The sequence below is a fragment of the Microcaecilia unicolor genome, chromosome 6, assembly GCF_901765095.1.
Source record: "Microcaecilia unicolor chromosome 6, aMicUni1.1, whole genome shotgun sequence".
NCBI classification, from domain to species: Eukaryota; Metazoa; Chordata; class Amphibia; order Gymnophiona; family Siphonopidae; genus Microcaecilia; species Microcaecilia unicolor.
Window position 1 is genome coordinate 322313977 of NC_044036.1, and position 26631 is coordinate 322340607.

A 26631-nucleotide genomic window follows, 5' to 3' on the forward strand; every position below is an offset into this window, starting at 1 on the left:
TTTATGTATGATCTTCTTACCCATTTCCGGGTGTTGAGGGTCAGTGATCAAAGTCCCTCCATGGTTCCTGCGACCTTTTCATGGCCAAGTAGGGCAGAGGATTGCTATGGTTTATCCCAGTAGTCCCTGCCTCAAGTGCTGAGCAAGACCAATACTGTTTAACTTCTGAGATTTGATAATTTCAGGCTCTCCTAGGTCAGTGCTTTTGGTGATAACTTTATACTGGTTCTGTTTTATTTGCTGTAGAAACACACTTTCTGGGCACCCAGAACATAGCATTCCAGCAGCCATATACAACTTAAGAGGCCTGTAGACTAAGCTGTACTATATAGACTCATTAAAGAATAAAAGCATATTTATTTATTTGTTACATTTGTATCCCACATTTTCCCACCTATTTGTAGGCTCAATGTGGCTTACATAGTACCGGAGAAGCCTTTGCAGGCTCCGGTGTGAACAAATACAGGGTGAGGTTGTGGTAAGATCAAGTTCATGTGGCACAGCCACATTAGGGAATCGGAGAATGGAAGAGTTGTGTTATGTCCATTACGTGCTTTAGTTTGGTTGTGTTGCAGAGATTAGGCATTTAAGTTGGATCGGTAGGGTATGCCTTTTTAAACACGTTGATTTTTAGTGATTTCCGGAAGTTTAGGTGGTCGTACGTCGTTTTCAAGGCTTTTGGTAATGCGTTCCACAGTTGTGTGCTTATGTAGGAAAAACTAGATGCGTAAGTTGTTTTGTATTTAAGTCCTTTGCAGCTTGGGTAGTGCAGATTTAGATTAGATCGTGTTGATTCGGATGTATTTCTAATTGGTAAGTCGATCAAGTCTGTCTTGTAACTCGGGGCTTCTCCGTTGATGATTTTGTGAACCAGGGTGCAGATTTTGAAGGCGATGCGTTCTTTGATTGAGCGCCAGTGTAGTTTTTCACGGAGGGGTTTTGCGCTTTCAAATCGCGTTTTACCAAATATAAGCCTAGCTGCCGTGTTTTGAGTGGTCTGAAGTTTCTTTAAGGTTTGTTCTTTACATCCCCATAAATTCCATTGCAGTAATCTAAGTGGCTTAGCTGTCATTCCATGTCAAGTGGTCTGGTGGTCCCTGCGCGACCATCACGGATTTCAATGAAATTTTCTGTGAACATTCATACATGTCCCCAATGAACATTAGTAAAGTTTTACGTTCGCCGATGCAATACTTGCTGAGATATAGTAATCTGTTTGACCCCATACTGCAGCCTTCGCCCAGACCACTTGACATGGAATGACATTGATTGTATCAGGTTGTGAAAGGTTTCCTACCATATGGCCTAACCAATTGTTGCTTAATGTCAATGGCACAGCCATCTTGTTAACTGGTAGTGAGCCCTATCTGCCACTGTTAATAGAAAATGTGGAAGGGGGCATGGATGGGTAGAGAATGGCATGGACTGTGCCTTACAGTTAATGCAGAAGTAGTTACCACTTGTTGTGGTTAACTGTTAACACAGCAGAAAATGCAGCATATTTAATGCCATTTGAATAGGTGTAGCTAATGGTAATGATATTTCCTCTGCATTATCCAAACGGGAAGATGCTGGGAGCGCCCCCGGCAGTTAATGAGGAGCATTGCAGTTACTGTGCATTAGGTCTGGTAAAATCTTACAGCACATTAATAGGGCCCTAAATGTGTTTTGTGGCACTTGTGAAGAAACAAGATTACTTCAAAATATGTCAGCAGAAAGAGGTAGATGAGGACTGTGTGCCCCGTGTTGTTTTTAAGAAAATGTAGCGATATGGTTAATAAATAGCAGAACCAATGAGTCATGTCTGCAAGATAAATCTAAGGAAGTTAATAGAGGTATTATTAGTTCATGTCAGTGAGTGAGGAGATTCAATTGTGGAAATTATTTATTTATTTGTTACATTTGTATCCCACATTTTCCCACCTATTTGCAGGCTCAATGTGGCTTACATAATACCGTAAAGGCATTCGCCAAGTCCGGTAGGGGACAAGTACAAACGATGTTATGGTGGAATAGGGAAGATAAGATTCAGGCACGTGGGGTTAAAGTTAAGGAGGGTTTGATACTGTCCAATGCGATCTTTGGTAGTGAAGTGTTGCAGAGTTGAGGCATTTAAGTTGGATCAGTCGGGAATGCCTTTCCGAGTAGATGAGTCTTTAATGATTTTCTTAATTTTAGGTGATCGTAGATTGTTTTCACAGCTTGTGGAAGTGCGTTCCACAGTCGTGCGCTTATGTAAGAGAAGTTGGACGCATGGGTTGTCTTGTATTTAAGTCCTTCGTAATTTGGGTAGTGGAGATTCAGGTAGGTCCGTGATGAATTGGTACTATTTCTGGTTGGGGAGATTAATCAGGTCAATCAAGTAACCTGGGGCTTCACCGTGGATAACCTTATGGACCAAGGTGCAGGTTTTTGAAAGTGATGCGCTCTCTGATTGGAAGCCAGTACAAAAATCATTTGTGCTCGCCTCGTATTCCAGTAGTAAAGTTTTACTTTTAAAAGGGGATAAAACAAATTCTCAGTTGATCAAGTGCTCATTTAACTATCTGAATATATCATGTTTGCTTTCTACAGTGTGGGCGAGAGAGGGGAACTGTATAGGGGGAAGAGCAGGGCCAATCTGGCCACTAGGCAAACTAGCTGGCACAATTTTGCAGGTAAACATGGGGCCTTGAGTATCTGTGCGTTCTCTATGCCTGTAATGTCCTGCCCCCTACAAACTTCCTGTTTTGGAGGGGACAGGATCAGCTAGTTCTTCAGCACAGATGCTCGAGGCCCTGCACCAGCAGTGGTGAGTCTCTATTCCACATGTTGACTACCTTGCTAGTGCCACCCGGGACAGGTTAAGGAAGAGAAGGGAACAGAAGATGCTGAACATCTTATAGGGGGAGGGGAAGACAGATGCTGGCCATCTCGGCGAGCGTAGGAGGAAAGGAGAGAGATGCTAGACCACGTGGGGGTGGGGGGAGGGATGGGAAGGGGAGATGCTAGACATAGCAGGGAAGGACCTTGAGTCACCCTTTTGTGGAGGGTGCACAACTGACAATTCACCAAGTGTTACATACCCTTGGGCCAGCTTCCAGGAAGAGGTGTGAACAGATTGTCCCTCTGTGTTCTGATCCTGGATCCTTCTTCTCTCCTCTTGCCCCTAGCCTTTCCTTTTTCTCTTCCTCCATTCTTTACTCCCTTTTTTCATCTATCCTTCCCTCCTTCCCTTTACCCTTTTAGCCTGCAATCCATTTTCCATTTCCCTCCTCAAGACCCAGTCTCTGTCTGCTAAAATTTTCCCCTTTCATCCCATCCCTCAGATCACTTTGCCTTGTAAACGAGCCCGCTGTGCCAGTATGTGGGGGAAGGAAGCCTCCTCCCCCCCCCCCCCCCCCGAATAGCCAGAACTCCACAAAATGCCAGCAGTTGAAGACTTTAAAATATTTTTTTTATTTTCCAAGTTCACGACAAACACTTCAGTTAATGTGTGCTCAGTTTATTAGGACACGGCTCCGCCTACTTAGCCAGTTATCAAGCCCAACAGCCTTATACCATCAGGGCATTTAGTACCTTCCTGGTTTTGAGAGGCTCCTCCTGGCCCTCTTGCCTTGAGACCTTCTCTCCCAGGCACCAGGCACACCCAATCAGGCGGCACACATTAGGCTTTTGGCTTCCCCCCTCAAGCAGCAAACCTTAAGCATGTGGCTTCCCCTTCCTAAAGAAGCCTTTCCAATTTCCACAGTCTCTCCAAACTAATCAGGTTTAAGCTTGGGGGAACCCGGTTGGGTAATTCTTCCAGCAACCTCCCCAACAGTCAAGGTTTCCCCAAAGCAAACAGTTCTCACCCAAGAAAAACAGGCTTCCCTATTCAAGCAGGGTTTAAATCAAAATAACTTCCAACCAAGGTAGATTTTCAAACCTTCCAGTACTGCACTCCTCAGGGCTCTCAGGCTCCCATTTCATTCTGGTTTCTTCTCCCTCCTCAGCCTGATTAATCCCCCTCTTCCATCCAATCCTCCTCCTGCTTCTCACCACACCCCCCTCTATTACAGGTGGGTGGCATGATATACTAATTGCGGGTCCAGGGAACTGGGCTCCTTCCTTCTCCCTCCCTCTTGTGGTCAGAGACAGTATATGGCCAGCTTGCCTATCCCCTGGGCTCTCACTGCTGGGACTGGAAATGCATTCTGGGAGATGTAGTTTAGGGTTTTGCTGCTTCCTTTTATACATCTGGGATGTAGCCTTGTCACAGCCTATTCTTTATCCCCCTTCTCCCTCCCAACACCAAAAGTCCAAAGTAAATATTGAAGAAAACAAGAAATGCCAGAAAATTGACCATTCTATGTGGTAAAAGCTCAATTTAGTATGCAAATACATATAAATTCATAAAAATGTGCCCCATAATTGCTGCAGGTTTTTTGGAAACTCTTTTGCAGAATTTGCAACTGTAGCTGAAATCTTGAAACATCTGCCACAGGAACTCATTGTCAAAAAATAAAAATAAAAATAAATACAAAGGAACTCCAAAATAAAAAGGGTAAGAATATGTGCATTCATTTTCTCAAGAAACACCGTCAAAAATAAATGTTCATCATACAAAATACAGGCAAGAAGGGATTGTCCATATTCTTTTTTTTAATTTTTATTGAAATTTACAATTTCCAAGGAATATCACTTGTACAGAAATATGGAAGAAATAACCACAGGAAATCAAACTCACATGAAAACCAGAAGAAAGAATATCCTCTCTAATATATCCAAAATATTTAAAGCAGACTAACAGCATCCAGGTATAATAAATTATTTCAGAACAGGAGATACATCTCCGACCGGAGAACTCATGGTGACCTGCCTACTGCTAACGAAAGTGGAGAGCTGAGAAGATTCATTAACAGATTTTAATTTTATTACACATTCACATGGAAACTTTAGAAAAAAAAAAAGAATGCATTCAACTGCAAAACAGCAGATGTAATTTCTTTATTTATTTCTTACATTTTTATATCCCACATTTCCCACCCAGGGGCATATCTGGACTCCAGCGGTAGGGGGGGCCAGAGCCAGAGGGAGGGGGCACATTTTAGCCCCCCCCCCCCGCTGCCACCGACCCCCCATCATAGTCAGAGCCCCCACCGCCACCAATGACTCTCTCCACCCCCCTCCCGCCGCCAACCCTCCCCCGCTGCCGTTGCTTACCTTTGCTGGCGGGGGGCCCCAACCCCCGCCAGCCGAGGTCCGCTTCCACCTGCCGCTGCCTTAAAAACTACTTCCTCAGCCGGCGGGGGACCCCAAACCCCCGCCAGCCGCCCCGAGGTGTTTAAAATTCATCTTCGGCCTCCGTGGCCGTGCTGCTGTTGATAGGAGCTGTTGAATCCACTTCGGAGTCTGACGGGTTGATGGTGGTAGAGGGGTCCAGGGCAAAATCTGCGGGGGCCCAGGCCCCTGAGGCCCAACGCAGATACGCCCCTGTTCCCACCTATTTGCAGGTTCAATGTGGCTTACAAAGTACCGTAAAGGCGTTTGCCATTTCGGTTGATAACAAATACAAGATTGTGTTGAAGTTAGATGAGGTAGAAGTGAATCAGGCGTCATGGGGTCGAGGGGAAAGAGGAAAGTAAATTGACCAGTACGAATATTGATTATGTTGTGTTGCTGGGTGTGAGGATTTATGTTGGATCGGTGGGATAAGCTTTTTTGAAGAGGTGGGTTTTTAATGATTTCCTGAAGTTTAGGTGGTCATGTATTGTTTTCACTGCATATGGGAGTCCATTCCATAGTTGTGCGCTTATGTAGGAGAAGCTAGATGCATACGTTGTTTTGTATTTTAGCCCTTTACAGTTTGGAAGTTTAACAGGAAGTCTGTTCTTCTCCTCTGAGTTTCTTAAAATCCATACTTGACAACTCAAGAAAGGCACCTCTCTCTTCTTAAAATATAACAGCCTGTCATGATCTGATGGTAATGCAAGAGTAATAATCAAAGTTGCTTTATAACCAGAGTCCCAGAATGTCAGAAACATTAAGGATGTTGACCTCCAAACTAGGGTCCATAGATTTCAAAGCCTTTTTTTTTTTTTTGCAATAGGTAAATAATAAATCTGAGAAACTGGAGGCAAAGCTTTACCAGGAACTGGAAGAATCCCATTCAAATATCGAGAAAACATCTCTCTAGGAGAGACTAGTGGAACCTTAGGAAAAATTAATCAATCGAAGATTAGGGTATCTGACAGAATTCTCAAGATTTTAAACTTTCCTCCTTAATACCATGTTCTCTTTCATAACAGCAGAGTTTACCATCTGAACATTCTTTATCATACCATTATGTTCCTGTAATTCTTTTTTGTTACATTTGTACCCCGCGCTTTCCCACTCATGGCAGGCTCAATGCGGCTTACATGGGGCAATGGAGGGTTAAGTGACTTGCCCAGAGTCACACAAGGAGCTGCCTGTGCCTGAAGTGGGAATTGAACTCAGTTCCTCAGGACCAAAGTCCACCACCCTAACCACTAGGCCACTCCTCCACTTGGGTAACTTGATTTTGAACTATAGATATACAGTATCAATAGAATTAATTTGAACAGTAGTGTTCATTAAGGCAAACTGTGCAGAAAGCGCCTCACCCAATTCAGAAACTGCAGTCCATATTGAGCCCAAAGCAAAAGTAGATGGCTTCTGGAGCTGTATCTCAAATGATTTTGCCTTCAGCGAACCACCTTCAACAGCAGCAGTCTCGGTCTCCTTCCCAATCTCTATATCCACCGCAACCAACACCATCGCCGTGGAAGGATGAACCAGAGGTGAACTAATCACATCCACGCTTGTTGCAGGGGCTCTCCCCTCAGAAGCAGATACTTCCAACTGGAACCGCTGGACATCTGTCTCTGAACCCTCGAGACATGCCATTAGCGGTTGAGGTGGAGGTGACTGCATATCGGGGGTCAAAGAAAGTTCTGATCTGAAGCCCAACACCATTCCTTCTGGCAGTGGTGTACAGACAGCTGGCAACTCCCTGAATACTTGGAGTTCAGGTTCTCCACGCACCACAAAAGTATCCATCGGATCTTGCTGAAGAGAAGAAGGGTCCGGTTGGGGCTCCAAGGGAAAATCCCTCACTCTCCCCTTCTTTTTTTTACCATTGTAGTCTCGGCGTTGTGGAGCTCCACACTATGCTGCAGTCGCCATCTTGAATCCTCTGCCACACATGAGGATTATCCATATTCCAGTGACCATCACACCTGCAGCATATCACCAAAGGCCACTGAAAAGAAATGAGTTTTTAAGGCCTTTTTAAGTTTCAGAAAGGAGTCTTTCAGATGAAGTGAGGAGGGCAACACATTCCAAAGTGCTGGAGTAATACAATAAAAAGCAAAGTGTTGGACTGAGTCAAGCCTAGTTTGAGAAACTGATGGGACGTGCAAACAATGGTCTGACTATGAGCGTAAAAGTCAGGGTGGGGCATAAGGAGTTATCAGAGCAGAGAGATAGGAAGGAGTCCCCTTGTGTAGTGCTTTATGAATGAGAGTGAGTTTTTTTAAAAACAAATGCAATATTCAAGGTTAATCAGTGGTGACAAAGATACAAAGGTGCAAAATGGTCATACCTAGTGGCATGTGAAAGAATCCAGAAGGCGCCACAGATTGTACATGTTTAAGGAGAAATTGAGATAAACCGGACATATTACATTGCAATAGTTTAAATGAGAAAAAAAAAGGGCTGGATTCAGTAAATGGTGCTCAAAAGTTGGCACTGAAAAAAAAAAAAAGGCTCTGAATGGTATTTTATAACAGGTGTTCCAGGGTCAGCAACCTTTATAGAATTGTACGTGGTGCTGCGATCCAGACTCAACTGTGGGCGCAAGGAGTTACACCAACTGAAACCAGGTGTAAATCTCAGCGTGCAAGTTGGGCGTGGATCTGCAGTATTTTATAACACTGCACACATTTTAAGGTAATGCCCCTGCCACGGCCAAGCCCCCTTTGCAGATCCACGCAGAAACACTTAGGCGCTATTCTCTAAATGGGTGCGCAAGTGTGTTTTCACGTGGCTCTGCCATTTCTGCCTTGTATCTGTTAGAACGCTTTCCCGTACCAAAACCTCTGCACATAAGTAGTGCCTAACCTTCAGTGCCATATTTAAATATAAATCAATATATGCATCCAGCTTCTCCTACATCAGCACGCAACTGTGGAATGCATTACCAAAGGCCTTAAAAACAATGCACGACTTAACAGCCTTCCGGAAGTTACTAAAGACCAACCTGTTCAAGAAGACTTACAATAATGACCCATCATCAATGACCTAACATCTAAACTCTATCAGAACCAGATAAAACCGAATTCTCTACACCTGATTGCTTCAATCAATTTGTCACCAATGAACATTAACACATTACCCCTTTATCTCTTATGCCTGAAATGAACTGTTTATCCAACTTACTTTATAATTTACTTTAACATTTATGATCTTTAATATAACACTACTTTGTTATTTCTCATTCCGGAAATGGCGATCACCATTACGGCATAATGTATGCCACATTGAGCCTGCAAAAAGGTGGGAAAATGTGGGACGCAAATGCAACAAATAAAGAAATATTTAGAATTCTCCCGAAATAGTACATGTAAGAGAGTTATCTGTGAACTCTCACTCCAAAGCAAACAGGTGCTACGAAATTGTCTTAGGGCAGAAAAACAAGATTTAAAGGTGTATCTGGAGGAAACATGTGACTAATGAAAGGGAAGACATTTTAAAAAATTCTTAAGGAACTTGCCCCCTCTTTAGATTCAAGTACCAATACTACATGATCTGACGTAGCACCAGCCCCAGAACCTCATTAACCCATGACATTTGGACTGTTGGACATTGTCACCACATATAAAGATCCTTCTGCTACCACAGTTTCTCCAAGTCAAGACTCTTTTGTTCGCATTTTATAGAGTTTTATACGAGTATAATATCATCTACCAATTGCATACGTTTACAGCTGTCTTCTCAAAATTACTCATTATCAAATAGGATACCAGCAAGTATTGGAGTTTAAAATACGATGCGTTTTCAGAAACATGTAATCAACAGATTCTAAATTTGAAAGCAAGAACAGGACTTGAATGAATCAACATATGTACAAATAAAGGAAAAGAAGAACCATATGGTGATACAGATAACATCTATGTATAACAAAATATATTTGCTTAAGCTATCTTGATTTTTTACCATTAAGTCTGGGCAGCCATTTATTTTACATCTCGTGTACAACAAAGCTCAGTGACAGACAGATGATCAAAACCCTGTGTTGTTCCAAACAGCGCTCCACAAATAGCACTGGAACAGCACGGGGCGTTATTAGACCTACGATCAGAGATAATTGCATGCAAATTTAAGCATGCCATTATCTCTGATCATGGGGTAGAAGTGCGGGAGAATTGTGCCTGAGCATGCACTTTTTCCGTTCAGTTAGTGCATCAGTTAGTCCACTGCAGTGCCCTCTAGGGTGCCCGATTGGTGTCCTGGCATGTCATGGGGACCAGCGCACTATGAATGCTGGCTCCTCCCACCACAAGTGTAACAGGTAGGGGGGGATGGGCCTGGGTCCGCCTGCCTGAAGTGCACTGCACCCACAAAAACTGCTCCAAGGACCTGCATACTGCTGTCATGGAGCTGGGTATGATATTTGAGGCTGGCATAGAGGCTGGAAAAAATATTTTAAAAATATATTTTTGAGGGTGGGAGAGGGTTAGTGACCACTGGGGGAGTAAGGGGAGGTAATCCCCAATTCCCTCCGGTGGTCATCTGGTCATTTAGGGCACATTTTTGTGGCTTGGTCGTAAGAAAAAAAGGACCAGGTAGTCGTCCAAGTGTTCGTCAGGGACGCCCTTTTTTCCCGTTAACGGTCGAGGACACCCATGTGTTAGGCACGCCCCAGTCCCGCCTTCGCTACGCCTCCAACACCCCCCCCCCGTGAACTTTGGTCGTCCCCTCGATGGAAAGCAGTTGGGGATGCCCAAAATCGGCTTTCGATTATACCGATTTGGGCGACCCTGTGAGAAGGACGCCCATCTTGCGATTTGTGTCGAAAGATGGGCATCCTTCTCTTTCGAAAATAAGCCTGATAGTCTACATTTGCTACCAGTAGAAATATGTTGAATATTCACTTTCATGCAGTTAATTTGTAAAGATTGTTCTTCAGCTATAAAAATTAATCTTTATGTATCTTTCTTGAGTGTACCTAGCTGCAGCTATTGCCAATTCCTGGTGCTGCCCATGTTATTCTCAATTTCTCTATGATATTGTCCATGTAAGGTCTTGTGTTTCCAGGTAGCCAATCAGGTTTCCAGTTGTTCAGTTCTGTGCTCATTTTTCTTCTCCTTCATCTTAGCGATGTTCTCCTTGCAAACTTCAATTAACATTTTCTCATTGGTGGTCTTGATGTAACCATTTAGGCCTGTTTTTCCTCCCCAACAGTCTGTCCAACTTGGAGAAAACCCAGATGACCATGTTTTTCATGATAACTATAACTCATCAATATCACTTTGGGGGTGCAAAGCATGGTGCGTTGTCATCAGCTTTCAAGTTTTCCAGTACACATTATGCAATTCTAGTTGGGTCCAGTCTATAGTCCCAGCTGTGTATTTGACTACTGGAATGGCCAAGGTGTTTATGGTATTGAAAGTGGCCCGCAGGAAGCGGAATGGAGTCTGAAGTCTAGAGTTGTAGCTTGCTGCAAAAGTGGTGCATTGTTGTGTTATGCTCTAGTGTAATATTTACCGTGCTGACTTTTCACAGGGGCACTGTATTATATTGATTGCTGTATGGATAGCTAGTGTCTCTAAAATAACATCCGCTAGAAGACTCCTGAAGCAGGCCACTTTGGCCGAAACACGAATTGTGTCGAGTCTGAGATGTTTAAGAATAAATCTTTATTCCTTGATCATCATCTAGCTTCCTCCATTTGCCACCTTCGCTATGTTTGTCGTTTCTACCATTTAGCTTTGAGTTTAGGACTTTCCAGACTCTTTAGGTAATCCATTTTTATTTTACACATTTAACTGCTTCATGTATGATGTTATCCAATTCTAAAGTTCCTAGATACTTTTAACTGTTGTCTATGGGTAAAAATTTTATCCGTTTTCCATTTTCAGATTGTACCCCTTATGTTTCCTCAATTTTGCCCTTCTTTATATTTATCACCACACACCACACACTTGTTTTATTTTATTTATTTGCTGCATTTGTATCCCACATTTTCCCACCTCTTTGGCAATCGCCATTTCCGGAATGAGAAATACAGAGTATTATTACATTTAAAGTACAGAAAATGTAAAATAAATTAGAAGTAAATAAACAGACAGTTCATTTCAGGCAGTAGAAATCAAGGGGTGATAAATAACGTTCAATAGTGACAATGTGATTGAAGTAAACAATTAAAAATAAAAACAAATAAAAAGAGTTCAATGTTAACTTGTTCTGATAAAGTTTTGATGTCAGGTCATTTATGAAGGATCCTTTTGATAAGTCTTTTTGAATAGGTTAGTCTTTAATAACTTCCGGAAGGCTGTTAAATCGTGCATTGTTAAACCCCAAATCCATCTTTGTGTCCATTGCAAATTCTCACTGTGTTTAGCAGTGATTCAAATTCAGCTCTCAACTTTCTATAAAGTTTCAGATCATCCAAATACAACTGACAGTTCTTCATCATTTTAGACATATATAACAAGCATTTAAACAAAAGGTGAAATAAGCCCTACGCGTCAACCAAAAGCTCTTCCCTGTCTCCCATCTTCTTCTGCTAGCCTCAAACTATAATTTTTTATTTTTAATTTTAGTTACATTTGTACCCCGCGCTTTCCCACTCATGGCAGACTCAATGCGGCTTACATATTCTATTCAGGTACTTATTTGTACGTGGGGCAATGGAGAGTAAAGTGACTTGCCCAGAGTCACAAGGAGCTCCCTGTGCCTGAAGTGGGAATTGAACTCAGTTCCTCAGGACCAAAGTCCACCACCCTAATCACTAGGCCACTCCTCCACTGTTGCTACTATTTGAGATTCTACATGGAATGTTGCTATTCCACTAGCAACATTCCATGTATAAGTCGGCCCTTGCAGATCACCAATGTGGCCGCGCAGGCTTCTGCTTCTGTGAGTCTGACATCCACGTCAGACTCACAGAAACAGAAGCCTGCGCAACCTTCTACATGGAATATTGCTAGTGGAATAGCAACATTCCATGTAGAATCTCCAATAGTAGCAACTTTCCATGTAGAATCTCCAATAGTATCTATTTTATTTTTGTTACATTTGTACCCTGCGCTTTCCCACTCATGGCAGGCTCAATGCGGCTTACATGGGGCAATGGAGCGTTAAGTGACTTGCCCAGAGTCACAAGGAGCTGCCTGTGCCTGAAGTGGGAATCGAACTCCGTTCCTCAGTTCCCCAGAACCAGAGTCCACCAAACTAACCACTAGACCACTCCTCCACTCTCCACTTTCCATATTTGGGTAACCCTAGCTAAAGTGGCAGGTTTCAGTCTAGCTGGTCTAACTCTGACCAACTCTTACTTTTCTAATTGTCCAGTGTTCAAGGCATCAGAACGTCATTGTTTTCCAAATCAACCGGTAATAAAGCATCATTTTCGTATGCATCCTTAGCCAAATCCCATTGAGGTCTGTGTGCTTGAGTAATGAATGTACTGGCAGGTTTTGACTGCCACTCCATTTCTTGAAGTTTTACAGCAGTAAAGACACTGGTGTGTGAGATAAATCATTGTTGATCCATCATTGTTTGCTGATTTTTGAGTTCAGAAATGTGTTTTTCCAGACCTTGTACATTTGCCTTTGAACATCCTTGGTGTTAGAGTTTGATTCGAAGTATCATTTCATGACTGTATGATTTTCTTTGTCCATTTCTGTTGCTTGGTGGTAGAAAAAGGCAGATCAAAATCAGGAGAATTTCTCAATGCCTTTATTTTGAAATATAAACCAGACAAGCCCGACACTGGCCACATTCACAAGGGCTGCATCAGGGTCTAGGTGTTCAGAACTCACCTCACCACTTGAGTAGGTGTCCTTTCTTTTACTCTGCAGTTCATTACGGTTCATTTATAGTCTTTTCTGTTGCAGTTGTTATCAAACATATAAACGGCAAGTGACCGACTCACCTGCAAATGCGCAGTAGAGTCGGAATGCTGAGAGTGTAGAAGTCCAAGCCCCGCCTCCACCAGCAGTACAGCCCAATAGGGAGGAGGGCTTGGACGTGGGCGTGGAAATCGGAGGAGGAGGGAGCAGGGAGGGAAGGAGGGGGCCCGGCACTGAGGGAAACAGACGCTGGGGAGAGGGCTGGGGAGAGAGCAGGGTTGGTGGACTGGGGGGGGGGGGGAGGCCATAGGTAAACAAAAAACTAGCCCGTTGTTACGGGCTTAACGGCTAGTTATATTCATATTTGGTGTTTATGCAATTATATACTCATGTTATTTATTCTCTTACTGTTTTTATGTACATGTTTTGGCTATTATAATTTGATATTTGTGTTATCCATATTTTACCATTTTTTGTATTATGGTTTTTAACAATATGATTTTGTTATATTTGTTTTTACTATCACCTAGCCCCTGATGCACTCATGTGTCAGCAAAACACAGCCAGTGTTGGGCTGGTCTGGTTTATATTTCAGAATAAAGATTTTGATCTGCTTTTTTCTACTGCCCTCTTGGAGTTTGTGGATCATCTGTCTTGTTTCCTTGGACCATTTCTGTCACTTTGCTGGTTCTTCCAGTCACTTTACAGCTGACCTCTCTGGTTACCTAGCAGACACAGCCGACCCTTGTAGTCCACTTGTCAACTGATGCCCAGGAGTCTTAGAATCAGACATAGTCCTTGTTGTCCTGGGTGACAACCGATCCGGTATGAAATTCTTTTGCCTTGTATTATTCTTATTATTATTACAATAGAAACTAATTATGGACACTTCCTAGCCAGTTTAGAACAGGTTATTTAAACTTAAGCTGAAATAAACCCCATGCTTCACCCAAATACTCTTCCCAGATGCCTCCAATCTTCATTTATAGCCTCAAACTACAGTCTCTCCATTTTCCTTACTAGGATAATCCTATCTGGAGTGGTAGCTTTCAGTCTAATTAGTCTAGTTCTGACCAACTCTTAGTTTTCTGGCTCTGCTGTGCCTCTCCTTGACTCTCAAGAAGTACTCTTAAGCAGTTTTTTTGATTGGTGTCAGTTGTATTCTCTAATTATGGCCATGCTCCTCAGTGGTCATCTTCCTTGTCCTGACTGGTTCAGACTAATTGGGACTACAGCTCCCAGAAGCCTCCTGTTCGCTGTTTCTCCATTCCTTATAATAGCTGCATATTTACAAGAAGAATTTTGATAGATTCCTGAAATTCTTTTGCACAAACATTGAGAAATATGGAAAATACAAATGGGGAGCTATAATTTAAAACAGTTGGGGTAGATTCAGAAAAAAGGTACCCAGCGTTAGGCGCTGGGATGATCCACACTAAGCTAGTGTTCTATAAAGGGTGCTCCGTGCCAGGGGCATAGCCAGACCTCGGCGGGAGGGGGGGCCAGAACCCAAGGTGGGGGGGCACTGTTTAGCTGCCTCCCCCCGCCGCCACCGCCGCCACTGCCACCGGCCGCCCGCCCCCTGCCACCACCGCCGCATCAAGTACCTTGTTTGCTGGCAGGGGTCCCCAATCCCCGCCAGCCAAAGAGTCTTCTTCAGCGCCGGTCGACTCCGGCGCCTTTGTTGTGTGATCATCTGTTTCTGACGCCTTACGTCCTGCACCATGCATGTAGCCCCGTGCAGGGCGTAAGGCGCCAGAAACAGATGATCCCACAAGAGTCTTTCGGCTGGCAGGGACTGGAGACCCCTGCCAGCAAACAAGGTACCTTATGCGGCGGGGGGCGGGCGGTGGCGGGGGAGGGGGGGTCAAATGTAGAGGGGGCCAGGGCGTAATCTGTGACCCCACGTAGCTACGCCCTTGCTCCGTGCTGCATGCACTTTACAGAATAGTAGTCCGGAGGCCGTTTTACTAAGCAGTGCTAAAAAGTGGCCTGCGGTAGTGTAGGCTCATGTATTTTTACTGCATCTACAAAAAAGGGCTTTTTTTTTAAATGGGACAAGAAAAGGCCCTGCATTAAAAATGAAACCAGTGCACACTGAAAACCGGCCTGAGCCCTTAATGGCCCCCACTGATCTAGCGGTAAAGGCTCAAGCGCTACACGCACGGTGACCGGTCGGCGCGCCAAGTGCCGATTACCACTGGAACTGGCGTGCATAGGAGGAAATAAATAAATAATTCGTCCACACATTACGCGCACACGCCGAATCTGGAATTACCGCCAGGAGGGTGCACTGGCCTGGCGGTAGTCTCATTTGGGCGCACACTGCATGTCCATACAGCCTACTGAGGCTTAGTAAAAGGGCCCCTTTGCCTAACTTTGGCCATGAGCACTTAATGGCAGCCAAAAGCAGATACAGGGAATGGAGCCTTTCTGTGGTAAAATCAGAACATTCTGTCAGACTCAACCCGGAGTGAAATTGGATTCTTTTGAGTTTGACTTAGAATTCTCTGCACATGTTTTTTTTTTTGTAATAAATTAAGTATGCATTGTGCTTACTCTATTAAAAAGCTCAAATCTTGTTATATATATATATATATATATATATATATATATATATATATATATATATATATATATATATATATATATATATATATAAGGTCTTATTTGGAAAGCACGAGATTGGAAAGTCCACCAAAGCCTTCAGAAAATAGGCTAAGAACACGAGAAAGGGCATAAATAATGCAACATTGCCAGCTCGATAAGATTACAAGAGCTCTTTTAACGACACAATTAGTTGTATAGTGCATCATAGCCAGCAGCTTGAGGGAGAAGCACTGTTCCGCAGCATTCATACCAACACAAGCTGGAGGTTATCTGAGCAATGTTCATTCCTCTTGGATAACTTCTCCAAATTCTTTGCTTGATGCTAATTAATCTGTATTTTGTTTATATGGGCCAGATTTTCAGCCGAAATGGTGATTGTACTTAAGCACCGGAACTTATATTCATATGTACATTCAGTACCATTATCTGTTTAGGTAATGATGTTGAACATACAGAGAGTACAGCCTCTGGTTAGCAAGTATAAATAAATGTGTACTTTATTCAGGTGGTGGCTAAACAGTATGGTTTTGAGGATAATTTTTCAGTCTGCTCTTGCATCACTCTAAACTGGGCCCCATATTATATGAATGGTACCTGGCTATTGAATCATATTTTCAGCCCAATACTATCCATATAAGAATTGACACATTCACAAATTGATGGTGAATGTATAACTTCGCTTGAATATTTTTTAAAAATTTTATATTGTTGTGTACTGCTATTTTTAAAATTTTGTATGTTTTTTTTCGTACTTTCGTTACATCCCTTCTTGGGTATTTTAGCAAAAGTTGGACAATAACGCCCAGTAAATAAATGCAGTTAGAATCTGGTGAAAGAAACAAGGTACAAATACAAGCACAATTGGGAACCAGTCAACATTTGATTCCTGCTTTGCAGAAGATGGATTCCCTTGTCATCTAGGATAATATTATGACATTTCATTTCTCTGTAAGCCTCTTTCTTTCGTAGTGATTGATTTGGAGTCAACTGTTTTCCCATCAAATGAGCTCCCTTCATTTACCTGTTACCTATCTGGACCATTCTAAGAACTAGAAACCATATATGGGGGCTCATTTTCAAAGCACGTAGGGCTTCTTTTACAAAGATGTGCTAGCAATTTCTGCGCGGCAGGGGAATAGCCACGGGTGGGCCTGGACGGGCCCAGCCCCAGCCATTTTTGCTCCAGGCCAGCCCAGCCTCTTCTGCCAGCTCTCCCCGTCCACGTGGTCTGCTCACTTTTACTGCCCTGAAGCGCCGTTCTCCCTTCAGCACCGGCGATTCCCATAGCCAGCCTTCTGCCAGCGCACGTCGTTGGGGCCTCTTCTCAGGCACGTCCCACCTACTCTGCAACTTCCTGCGTCCCAACTTTGCGGAAAACAGGAAGTTGCAGAGTAGGCGGGACGCGCCTGAGAAGAGGCTTCGACGACGCGCGCTGGCAGAAGGCTGACTATGGGAATCGCCGGTGCTGGAGGGAGAATGGTGCTTCAGGTCAGTAAAAATGACCAGAACTGACCATGTGCAGGGGGCTGTCGTGGGGGGGGGGGGGGGGTAGCGGATGGAGAGGAAATGCGGCGGTGGTGGGTGGATGGAGAGGAAATGCGGTGGCGGCGGCCGGGCGGGTGGTGGTAGCAGGTGGAGAGGAAATGCGAGGCCTGTGCCCACCCAGTCCACCTGCAGGCCCATCTAAAAATTAAACTCTGGCTACGCTACTGCTGCGCGGTAAATGAGAGGAAGCATATAGGAATTGAAAGGGCTTCCTCTCACTTAACGCACAGGAATCACTAGCGCAGCTTTGTAAAAGAAGCCCTAAGACACACAGGGGCCCCTTTTACTAAGCCGTGTAGGCGCTGCGCCCGACACACATCAGTTTGGAGTTACTGCCTGGCTACCGCGTGGCCCTTGAGGTAATTTCATTTTTGACACATGTCCGCTATGTGCGCTGGAAAATAACTTTTATTTTCTGGCGCGCGGCAGAAACTGGACAGTAATCGTCATTCTGCATACGTAGATGATTACCGTGTGGCTACCACGTGAGAACTTACCACTAAGTCAATGGCTGGCGGTAAGGTCTCAGACCCCAAAATGGACGCGCACCAATTTTTAATTTTGCTGCACGTTCATTTTCGGCAAAAATAAAAAAAGGCCCTTTTTTACAGGCACACTGAAAAAATGGATCTGCGCGTGCCCAAAACACACGCATACACTAGCACAGCCCATTTTTGCGGCCCACCTTAAGGGCCCCACAAAGTACCGTAGGTTATTATGGTACTCTGTGTGTCTAAGTTCTTTGAAAATGAGTCCCATAATATAGCCCATCAACTCCAGAACCTCTCAATAATTCCTTTAGCCTGGCTACACAAACATACGTCATCAGCTGAAAAGGACCATTTGGATCACCAGCCTGCCCCATTTGTGTCTGCTTTTACTGTCCTAGGTCTTCCTTGGTTTGTTGATTGGGTGTTTCCTTGTGCTACTAAAGTCCTTTTGTGTCTATGTCATGCATACATGAATTATATTATTCATTTGGCTTGTATAATCTTCACCAGAAGTTATTTCCCCAATGTCATCCATTCTTGGTGAAAACTTCCCCTTGATCTTCCCTCTTTTCAGCTTCATATGTGTAAAGACATCAATAGCCTTGCTTGGTTTTGAGCAGCTATCTCACTTGAGGGGTGGAGCTCTGCCCCTAAGATGCTGCGTGATTTTCTTAATCAGAAACTGAGCAACATTGAAAGAACATGCCTGTAGTCTGTTACTCAACCAGTTTCTCACCCACGTATCTGCATTTTAATCCCAAAATTGCAAGCTTCCTAGTACTTACCAATCTTCTATGCAGAACAGCATCCAAAGCTTTACTGAAATCCAAATAGGCCATGTCTACTGCACTCCACTGATTGATTTCTTTGATGAAGTGACCACAAAGTTCATTTGGTAAGTTTTTCCCTTTGTGAAAAATGTTGCCTATGATCCCGTAACCCACTGGCTTCAAGACACTGAATTATTCTGTCCTTTCCTAGGCTGTTCATTACACTACAAATGCCTTTCAGTCCTCTTGGACCTTCTCAAGGGGTTTAAAGTTTTATCTGCAGTGGTGCCTTTCAGAGTTAAATCATCATGGTAAGTATGTATTTGAAATAACTTTATTTTTAAACTGTGCTTAACAGCTTGCTTAAGATGGCAAAAATTGTGTCTATGTGTGCACGCACATGCATATGTCACTCAGGAGCCCTATTACTAAGGTGCGCCGAAAAATGGGGTGCGCCAGTGTAGGCGCACGCAGATCCATTTTTCAGCATGCCTGTAAAAAAAAGGCCTTTTTAAATATTTTTGCTGAAAATGGACGTGCGGCAAAATAAAAATTGGCACGCGTCCATTTTGGGTCTGAGACCTTACCGCCAGTCATTGACTTAGCAGTAAGGTCTCATGCGTTAACCATGCGGTAATCATCTACTCGCATAGAAAGGAGCTCCCCCACTCTGTAGCTGACTGAGTGGCGCCAGACCAAGCAGGAAGAAGAAAGGGTCAGCTGGCACAAGTTTCAGTGGAACCAAAAGAGGCTGGTGCACCACAACAATTTGAAAAGGGTGACCAATCCCAAAGAATGGCATTCACCACCACAACGACTATTGAAGGCAAGGAGCGAGATTCTCTTTCTGATGCATTTGAGGTATAAATTTGGAAAGATCTGCGTGTTTTGCTTTCTAAATGTTGCAGAGACTCTATGGCAATGATTCTCAACCTTTTTTCAGTTAGGACACACCAGGTGGACACTGCTCATATATATGACACACTACATATATGATCCTCAGGGACCTTTGGTCCGACACAATATAGCAGTTCTTAAGAGTTAAATATAATCATTCTCTGCACCACAAAACTCCAACCCCCCCCCCCCAAACAAATGCACATCATAACTAGGACATTTCTCCATGAAAGTCACAATATAATTATTATGATTATCATGTCAATGGAGTAATAGCAACATGCATCTCTCTACCAGGCACATTGTGAAATGCAAGACCTAAAGCAAATCCAAACTCAAAATATATTTAGCAAACATTTTATACAACAGTAGCACCAATGATAAATGAAAAAGTAAGAACCCTACCTATTACTCCAGTGGGAATCTGGCAAAATTCTGCACAATGATTTTGGAAATTCTGTGCACAATATTTTAAAAGTCTGCATCTTTATTTATAATGTTTTTTGTGCACAATTTGTCCAATCATAAGGCCTAACTACTCCCCCAGCTTCTTCCTTCACCAGTAATATCACTCTTCAGGTCTCAGCTTGCCCAGCTGTCTCTCACTCCATTTAGCTTCAGGTTCCACCCTCCCCACCCTGATTTAGCTTCAACCCTTCCCTTTCTCCAGCTTTTCTGCCCCTAGCTCTTTTTCTCCCTTTAGCCCCCAACCCCTACCTCTCTGTATTCTTTCACTCCTCGCCTCCACACTACTGTGCTTTCCTCCCAGATACTGTGTCATAAGGAAGACACAAGCAGCTACACATCGGACAATTTCTTCCTCCTTTGCTGGCCCAGGCCCTACTTCTGAGCCTAAAATGTTCTAACTTCATCCTATGTCCTCTCATTCTGGAGTTTCCCTTCATTTGAAACAGACTCACCTTCTATACATTAATACCATGGAGATGTTTAAATGTCTCTATCATATCCCCTTTCTCCTGACTTTCTTCCACAGTATACATATTGAGGTCTCTAAGTCTGTCCCCATATGCTTTATGATGGGGACCACTAGCCAATTTTGTAGTCGATCCCTCAACCGACTCCATCCTGCTCGGGTCTCTAGAGTTGCACACAGTATTGAGGCTTCACCAGAGACTTATACAAGGACCTTATTACCAATTTTTTTCCCTCCTACTTGAAGTGTTTCTTTTGCTGCTATTCGTGAAGTTTGATACCCATTGGGTTATTATTCAATTTGGAATTACAATTACCTGATTGTGTGTGGAGCAAATTCATTTATATCTGTGTCCCCCTCCTCCACCAGACCTGGAATGGTCAAGGAGTTTTAACTAAAGACCAAGATCTGTAAGAGTGAGGGCCTTGAAGATAATTCTCCCCTCCCTCCACCCCACGGAATCAATCATCTTATTGTTTGTGTAGTCCAGATAACGCACAGATCTATATATTTTTATATATACAATCAATAATAAAATTTGCCAATATAACTCATTGTTCTCCGATATATGTATTCAGCAATTTATTCAACATGGCTCAGACATGCTTTGAGGATTTTTTTTCTTTCATAGTACAAGTATTGCTGAGTCACAGACCTCAGGACATTGCCTTATCTTGTATATAGTTCCATTAAACTATATTACGTTGCATTAACATACTGGGGCATTCTATATATTTGCATTTTCCTTGCAACTTGTTTTAACTCAGAATAAATAAATGATCTTGAGAATTATTGTGATTGTACAAAATGTTCAAGTCTCACTTACGTGGAACAAAGCTTCCTTGGACCACCTCTTTATATGCCCACCAGCCTTCATGGATTTTTGGTGAATTCTGTTGAGCTAGAAAGGAATAGGAACATAAATTTGTAAAAACAACACAATGAAAATATTTTCACATGGCTTAGTAACATGTCCTAATTCAGTGATTCGCAACCCAGTCCTCACCACACTCCCAACCAGTTTGGTTTTCAGGATATTCATAAATATGAATGAAAGAGATTTGCATGCGTCACTGCCATTGTATGCAAATCCATTCTCTTGCATATTTATTGTACATTTCCTGGCTGGATTTGTCCTGGGATCTTTGTCGAGATTCGTTGCCCTATGCTCTTGCAACTATTTTATTGATTCATAAGACCCCTTGTAGGCAAAATTTTCAAATGGTCCGTGAGTGGCCAACCAGCTTATTTTCGAAGGAGATCGCCGGCCATCTTCTGTCACAAATCGGGAGATGGCCAGCGATCTCCTAACACCAGCCAAATCAGTATAATCGAAAGCCGATTTTGGCCAGCGCCAACTGCTTTCCGTCGCCGGGTCAGCCAAAGTTCCCGGGGGTGTGTTGGAAGGGTAGCGAAGGCAGGACAGGGGCATGCCGGGGCGTGCTTAAGAGATGGGCGCCCTCGGCTGATAATGGAAAAAAGGGCGTCCCTGGCGAGAATTTGGTCCAATTTATTTGGTCCCTTTTTTTCATGTCCAAGTCCCAAAAAAGTGCCTGGACTGACCAGATGACCACCAGAGGGAATCGGGGATCACCTCCCCTGACTCCCCCAGTGGTCACTAACCTCCTCCCACCCTCAAAAAACAACTTTAAAAACTTTTGCCAGCCTCTATGCCAGCTTCAAATGTCATACTCAGGTCCATCGCAGCAGTATACAGGTCCCTGGAGCAGTTTTAGTGGGTGCAGTGGACTTCAGGCAGGCGGACCCAGGCCCATCCCCCCCACCTGTTACACTTGTGGTGGAAAATGGGAGCCCTTCAAACAGGGCCGTGCCTAGGGTCTCTGGCGCCCTCCTGCAGACTATCAGTTGGCGGCGGCGTTGGCGGCGGCGCCCCCCCCCCCCCGTGAAAATGATCGCTCACCACTTGCCACACTGACAGGAATTGTCAGCAATATTCTTAGAAACAAACTGCTATACATTGAAAAAATAAGATAGCAGATGTAAATTCTCAAAGTGGACATATTCCAAACACTAAAATGAAAATAAAATGATTTTTTTCTACCTTTGTTGTCTGGTGACTTTCTTTTTCTGATCATGCTGGCCCAGTATCTGATTCTGCTGCTATCTGTCCTCTTAACTCCGTTTCCAGGGCTTCCTTTCCATTTATTTCTTTCCTTTCCTCCTTTCTTCTTCATTTCTGGTCCTCAGCTTCTGCCTATTTTCTTCATCCATGTGCAGTTTTTCTCCTCTCTTCCTTTTCCCTCATTTCATCTCCTTCATCTCTCTTCCCTCCCCTCTATGTCCAGCAATTTCTCCTCTCTCCCTGATCCCTGCCCTCCCATCCATGCCCATCCATGCTCCTCTGTCCCCTGCCCCCTCCATTCATCCCTATCCAGCAATTCCCCTCTCTCCCTGAGCCTTGTCCTGCAATCCATATCCATCCATGCCCATCTGTCCCCTCCATTCATCCCTATCCAGCAATTCCCCTCTCTCCCTGAGCCCTGCCCTCCCAATCCATGCCCATCCATGCTCCTCTGTCACCTGCCCCCTCCATTCATCCCTATCCAGCAATTCCCTTCTCTCCCTGAGCCCTGCCCTACAATCCATATCCATCCATGCCCATCTGTCACCTCCATTCATCCCTATCCAGCAATTCCCCTCTCTCCCTGAGCCCTGCCCTCCCAATCCATGCCCATCCATGCTCCTCTGTCCCCTGCCCCCTCCATTCATCCCTTTCCAGCAATTCCCCTCTCTCCCTGAGCCCTGCCCTCCCATCCATGCTCCTCTGTGCCCTCCATTCATCCCTAATTCCCTATCCAGCAATTCCCCTCTCTCCCTGAGCCCTGCCCCTCCCATCCATGCTCCTCTGTCACCCTCCATTAATCCCTATCCAGCAATTTCCCTCTCTCCCTTCCATGACCCCCCCACCTCGCATCCATGCTCGTCTCTCCCCTGCCCTCCCGCTCCCATTGTTCAACTGCTGCCCACCCTCTTCTCTCCCACCAACATCCCTTTTCTTGTTTTTTCTTTTTAAATTTACCTCCGTGGCGGTCCAGCAGCGCAGCGTCAGTGAAGGAGGCGGCGCTCGCCTCCCGACGTCTCTAGCCTTCCCTTCGCTGTGTTCCGCCTTCTTCTGACATCATTTCCTTGACGTCAGAAGAAGGCAGAACACAGCGAAGGGAAGGCTAGAGACGTCGGGAGCACCGTCTCCTTCACTGACGCTGTGCTGCTGGACTGCTACGGAGGTAAATTTAAAAAGAAAAAAAAAAGAAAAGGGATGTTGGGGGGGGGGGGGAGAAGAGGGCAGGCAGTAGTTGAACAATGGGAGCGGGAGGGCGAGCGAGGTGAGCATGGTGCGGCAGCGCCCCCCAGAGGGTGGCGCCCCCCTGCCATGCTTACCTCGCTTACTGTGTTGGCACGGCCCTGCCTTCAAAACCCACCCGAAACCCACTGTACCCACATGTAGGTGCCTCCCTTCACCCCTTAGGGCTATGGTAGTGTTATACAGTTGTGGGGAGTGGGTTTTGGGGGGCTCAGCACTCAAGGTAAGGGAGCTATGCACCTGGGACCAATTTGCGAAGTCCACTGTAGTGCCCCCTAGGGTGCCCAGTTGGTGCCCTGGCATGTGAGGGGGACCAGTGCACTACGAATCCTGGCCCCTCCCATGACTAAATGCCTTGGATTTGTTCGTTTTTGAGATGGGCGTCATCGGTTTCCATTATCGGCGAAAACCGAGGGCGCCCATCTCTAAATCCGGCGATCTCAGCATTTAGGGCGACCATCTTTAATGTTGACCTAAATGTTGAGATTTGGGCGCTCCCAACCGTATTATCGAAATGAAAGATGGACGCCCATCTCGTTCGAGAATATGGTCGGCCCCGCCCCTTCGCGGTGCCGTCCTCGGAGATGGGCGCCCTTAGAGATGGGCGTCCCCAGTCGAAAATGCCCCTCCACGACTGACTAGGGCCTGATATTCATCTGGTTTGGTCACTCCGGTGCCTGTGTTTAACTTAATCTGCATATTCAGTGCCGCTCTCTGTATAGGTAGCAGCTCCGCGTATACATATTGGGCATTGATTTTGCCTGCACTATCCATTCACATGCAAATAAATTGTCCACAATGACTGAATATCACAACTATCCAGATAAAATTTAAGTTCACCCCTGCCCCTCCCCCCCCAATCCTGCCTTCAATTATACAGATAGGGGGAATTCTATACATAGGGCTCAAAAATGAGTGCTGAAAAAAAAAACCCAAATCAACACTAAGAGCTATTCTATAAAGGTTGGTGCACCTAACTTTGGGCACCAGACTTTCGTCAGCTGAAACCTGGTGTTAATGCTGGCACCCAAGTTCAATGCACTTACCCAGTATTCTATAACTATGCGTGCAAATTTTCAGAATGCCCCTGATATGCCCATACCTCTGGCACCCAAGTTCAGCGCGCTTACCCAGTATTCTATAACTATGCATGCAACTTTTCAGAATGCCCCTGACATGCCCATACCTCTCCCATGGCCACGCCCCCTTTGGGACACACGCGATAAAGTTAGGCGCCCTGCCTTATAGAATGGTGTTTTAATGAGTGCCAATTAACATTAATAATTGATTGTTAGCATCCAATTATTGGCGGTTAAGAGCTCATTTACCAATTAATTTGTGCACATTTCTGGGTAGCACACCCAAAATTGGGGTGCCATATATAAAATCCAGGGGTTAATATTGGGCTATTTAAATAGTCCGATACTACCTGTATAACTAGACTACTGATAAACAAGTTCACTGACTGCCTGGAAACAAATAATTTGTATTGGATATTGGCCCAATAGTTATAATACAAAAATGCAAAAAAACTAGTTGATAAAAACAAGTTTCTTCATCAACAAACACCTTTAGCAAGGGGAAACCCAACATGACCATGTTTCGCTAAACTGGCTGCATCGGGGGGTCAGAGACTGTCATTGGTTGTTATTTCTTTCATATACAGGATGACACCACTTCACATATATCACTAGTGAATACATGTTGGTGAATAAACTTGTTTTTATCAATAGTTTTTGCATTTTAGCGCTATTTTATTTGGTTCTAATAGTTTTAATATACATCTTCATTTTTCCCCTTCACCTGATGTCTGATTGTAATTCTCTAGTTGTTACTCCTTAAGTATGGTGCAATTTTTTTTCCTGCTTGCAACAAAATCATTGAGTGATAACCTAGAGATATTGAAACATACATTTTCTTTTACAATTTTATTTACAGCTCAGATCAATCTTTCCTTATCCAAACCGTCTCCTGGCCTCCCTCCAAGCCAACAGCCAGATGGTCAATGAACTTAAAAATTCCTTTTTGATGCATAGGAATGAATACCAAGAGCAAATCTACAGTTATCTTTTCAAAACAAGGTCTGGGAATTCTTTCTATAAATCCTTCTAATAAATAATAGATTTGTTAGTAGAAACTGTAGCACTGTAACCATCCTACCCAGGAAACTGAAGTAGCAGTGGGTCACCGTGTACATAATGGATCCAATATATCAAACAGAAATAATATGATGAGGAGATTCCTTATTCATTTTAACCTTTTTTTGTTCGTGCAAACCACTGCAGAGGTTATCTCAAATGCCCCCAGAATTACTGGTGAAGACCCAAGGTCCAAATGAGCAGATAGCTGGCATTTGGGAATGTATTGGAGCAGGTGCAAAAGTCAGAATTTGAACGTGTAAGCCCAAAGCAAGTACCTTTGACATCTCTTTGCCCAATATTCAAAAGCACTTATCTAGGAATTGAATTGCCACCGATTGTGGCCATTCATTGATTTTCAGTGGCATAACCTGGATAGTGAATATAAGAGTAGCCATCCTGAGTCAGACCAATGGTCCATCTAGCCCAGTATCCTGTTTTCCAAACAGTGACCAAGCCAGGTCAGGTCACAAGTACCTGACAGAAACCCAAACATGTTGCAACATTCCATTCAGAATCCCAAATAGTGGCAACATTCCATGTAGAACCCCAAAGAGTAGCAACATTCCATGCTACTAATCCCAGGGCAAGCAGTGGCTTCCCCATGTCTGTCTCAATAGCAGACTGTGGATGTTTCTTCCAGGAATTTGTCCAAACCTTTTTTAAACTACTATTACCACGTCCTACGACAAAGAGTTCCAGAGCTTAACTATTTGTTGAGTGAAAAAATATTTCCTCCTATTTGTTTTAAAAGTATTTCTACGTAACTTCCTCGTGTGTCCCCTAGTCTTTGTACTTTTGGAACGAGTAAAAAAATCGATTTACTTCTACTCGTTCTACATGACTCAGGATTTTGTAGACCTCAA

The 26631-nt window shown here is 44.0% G+C and overlaps 1 protein-coding gene across 1 annotated transcript in view; it reads right to left on the reverse strand.

Annotated features, from left to right (window-relative positions):
- CA10 (carbonic anhydrase 10) overlaps positions 1–26631 on the reverse strand; it is a 483383-nt gene that overhangs the window by 386254 nt on the left and 70498 nt on the right. The window contains exon 2 of the mRNA XM_030206387.1: positions 21132–21206. Coding sequence (XP_030062247.1) covers positions 21132–21206 — 75 coding nt within the window. The remainder of the gene's footprint in view (positions 1–21131; positions 21207–26631) is intronic.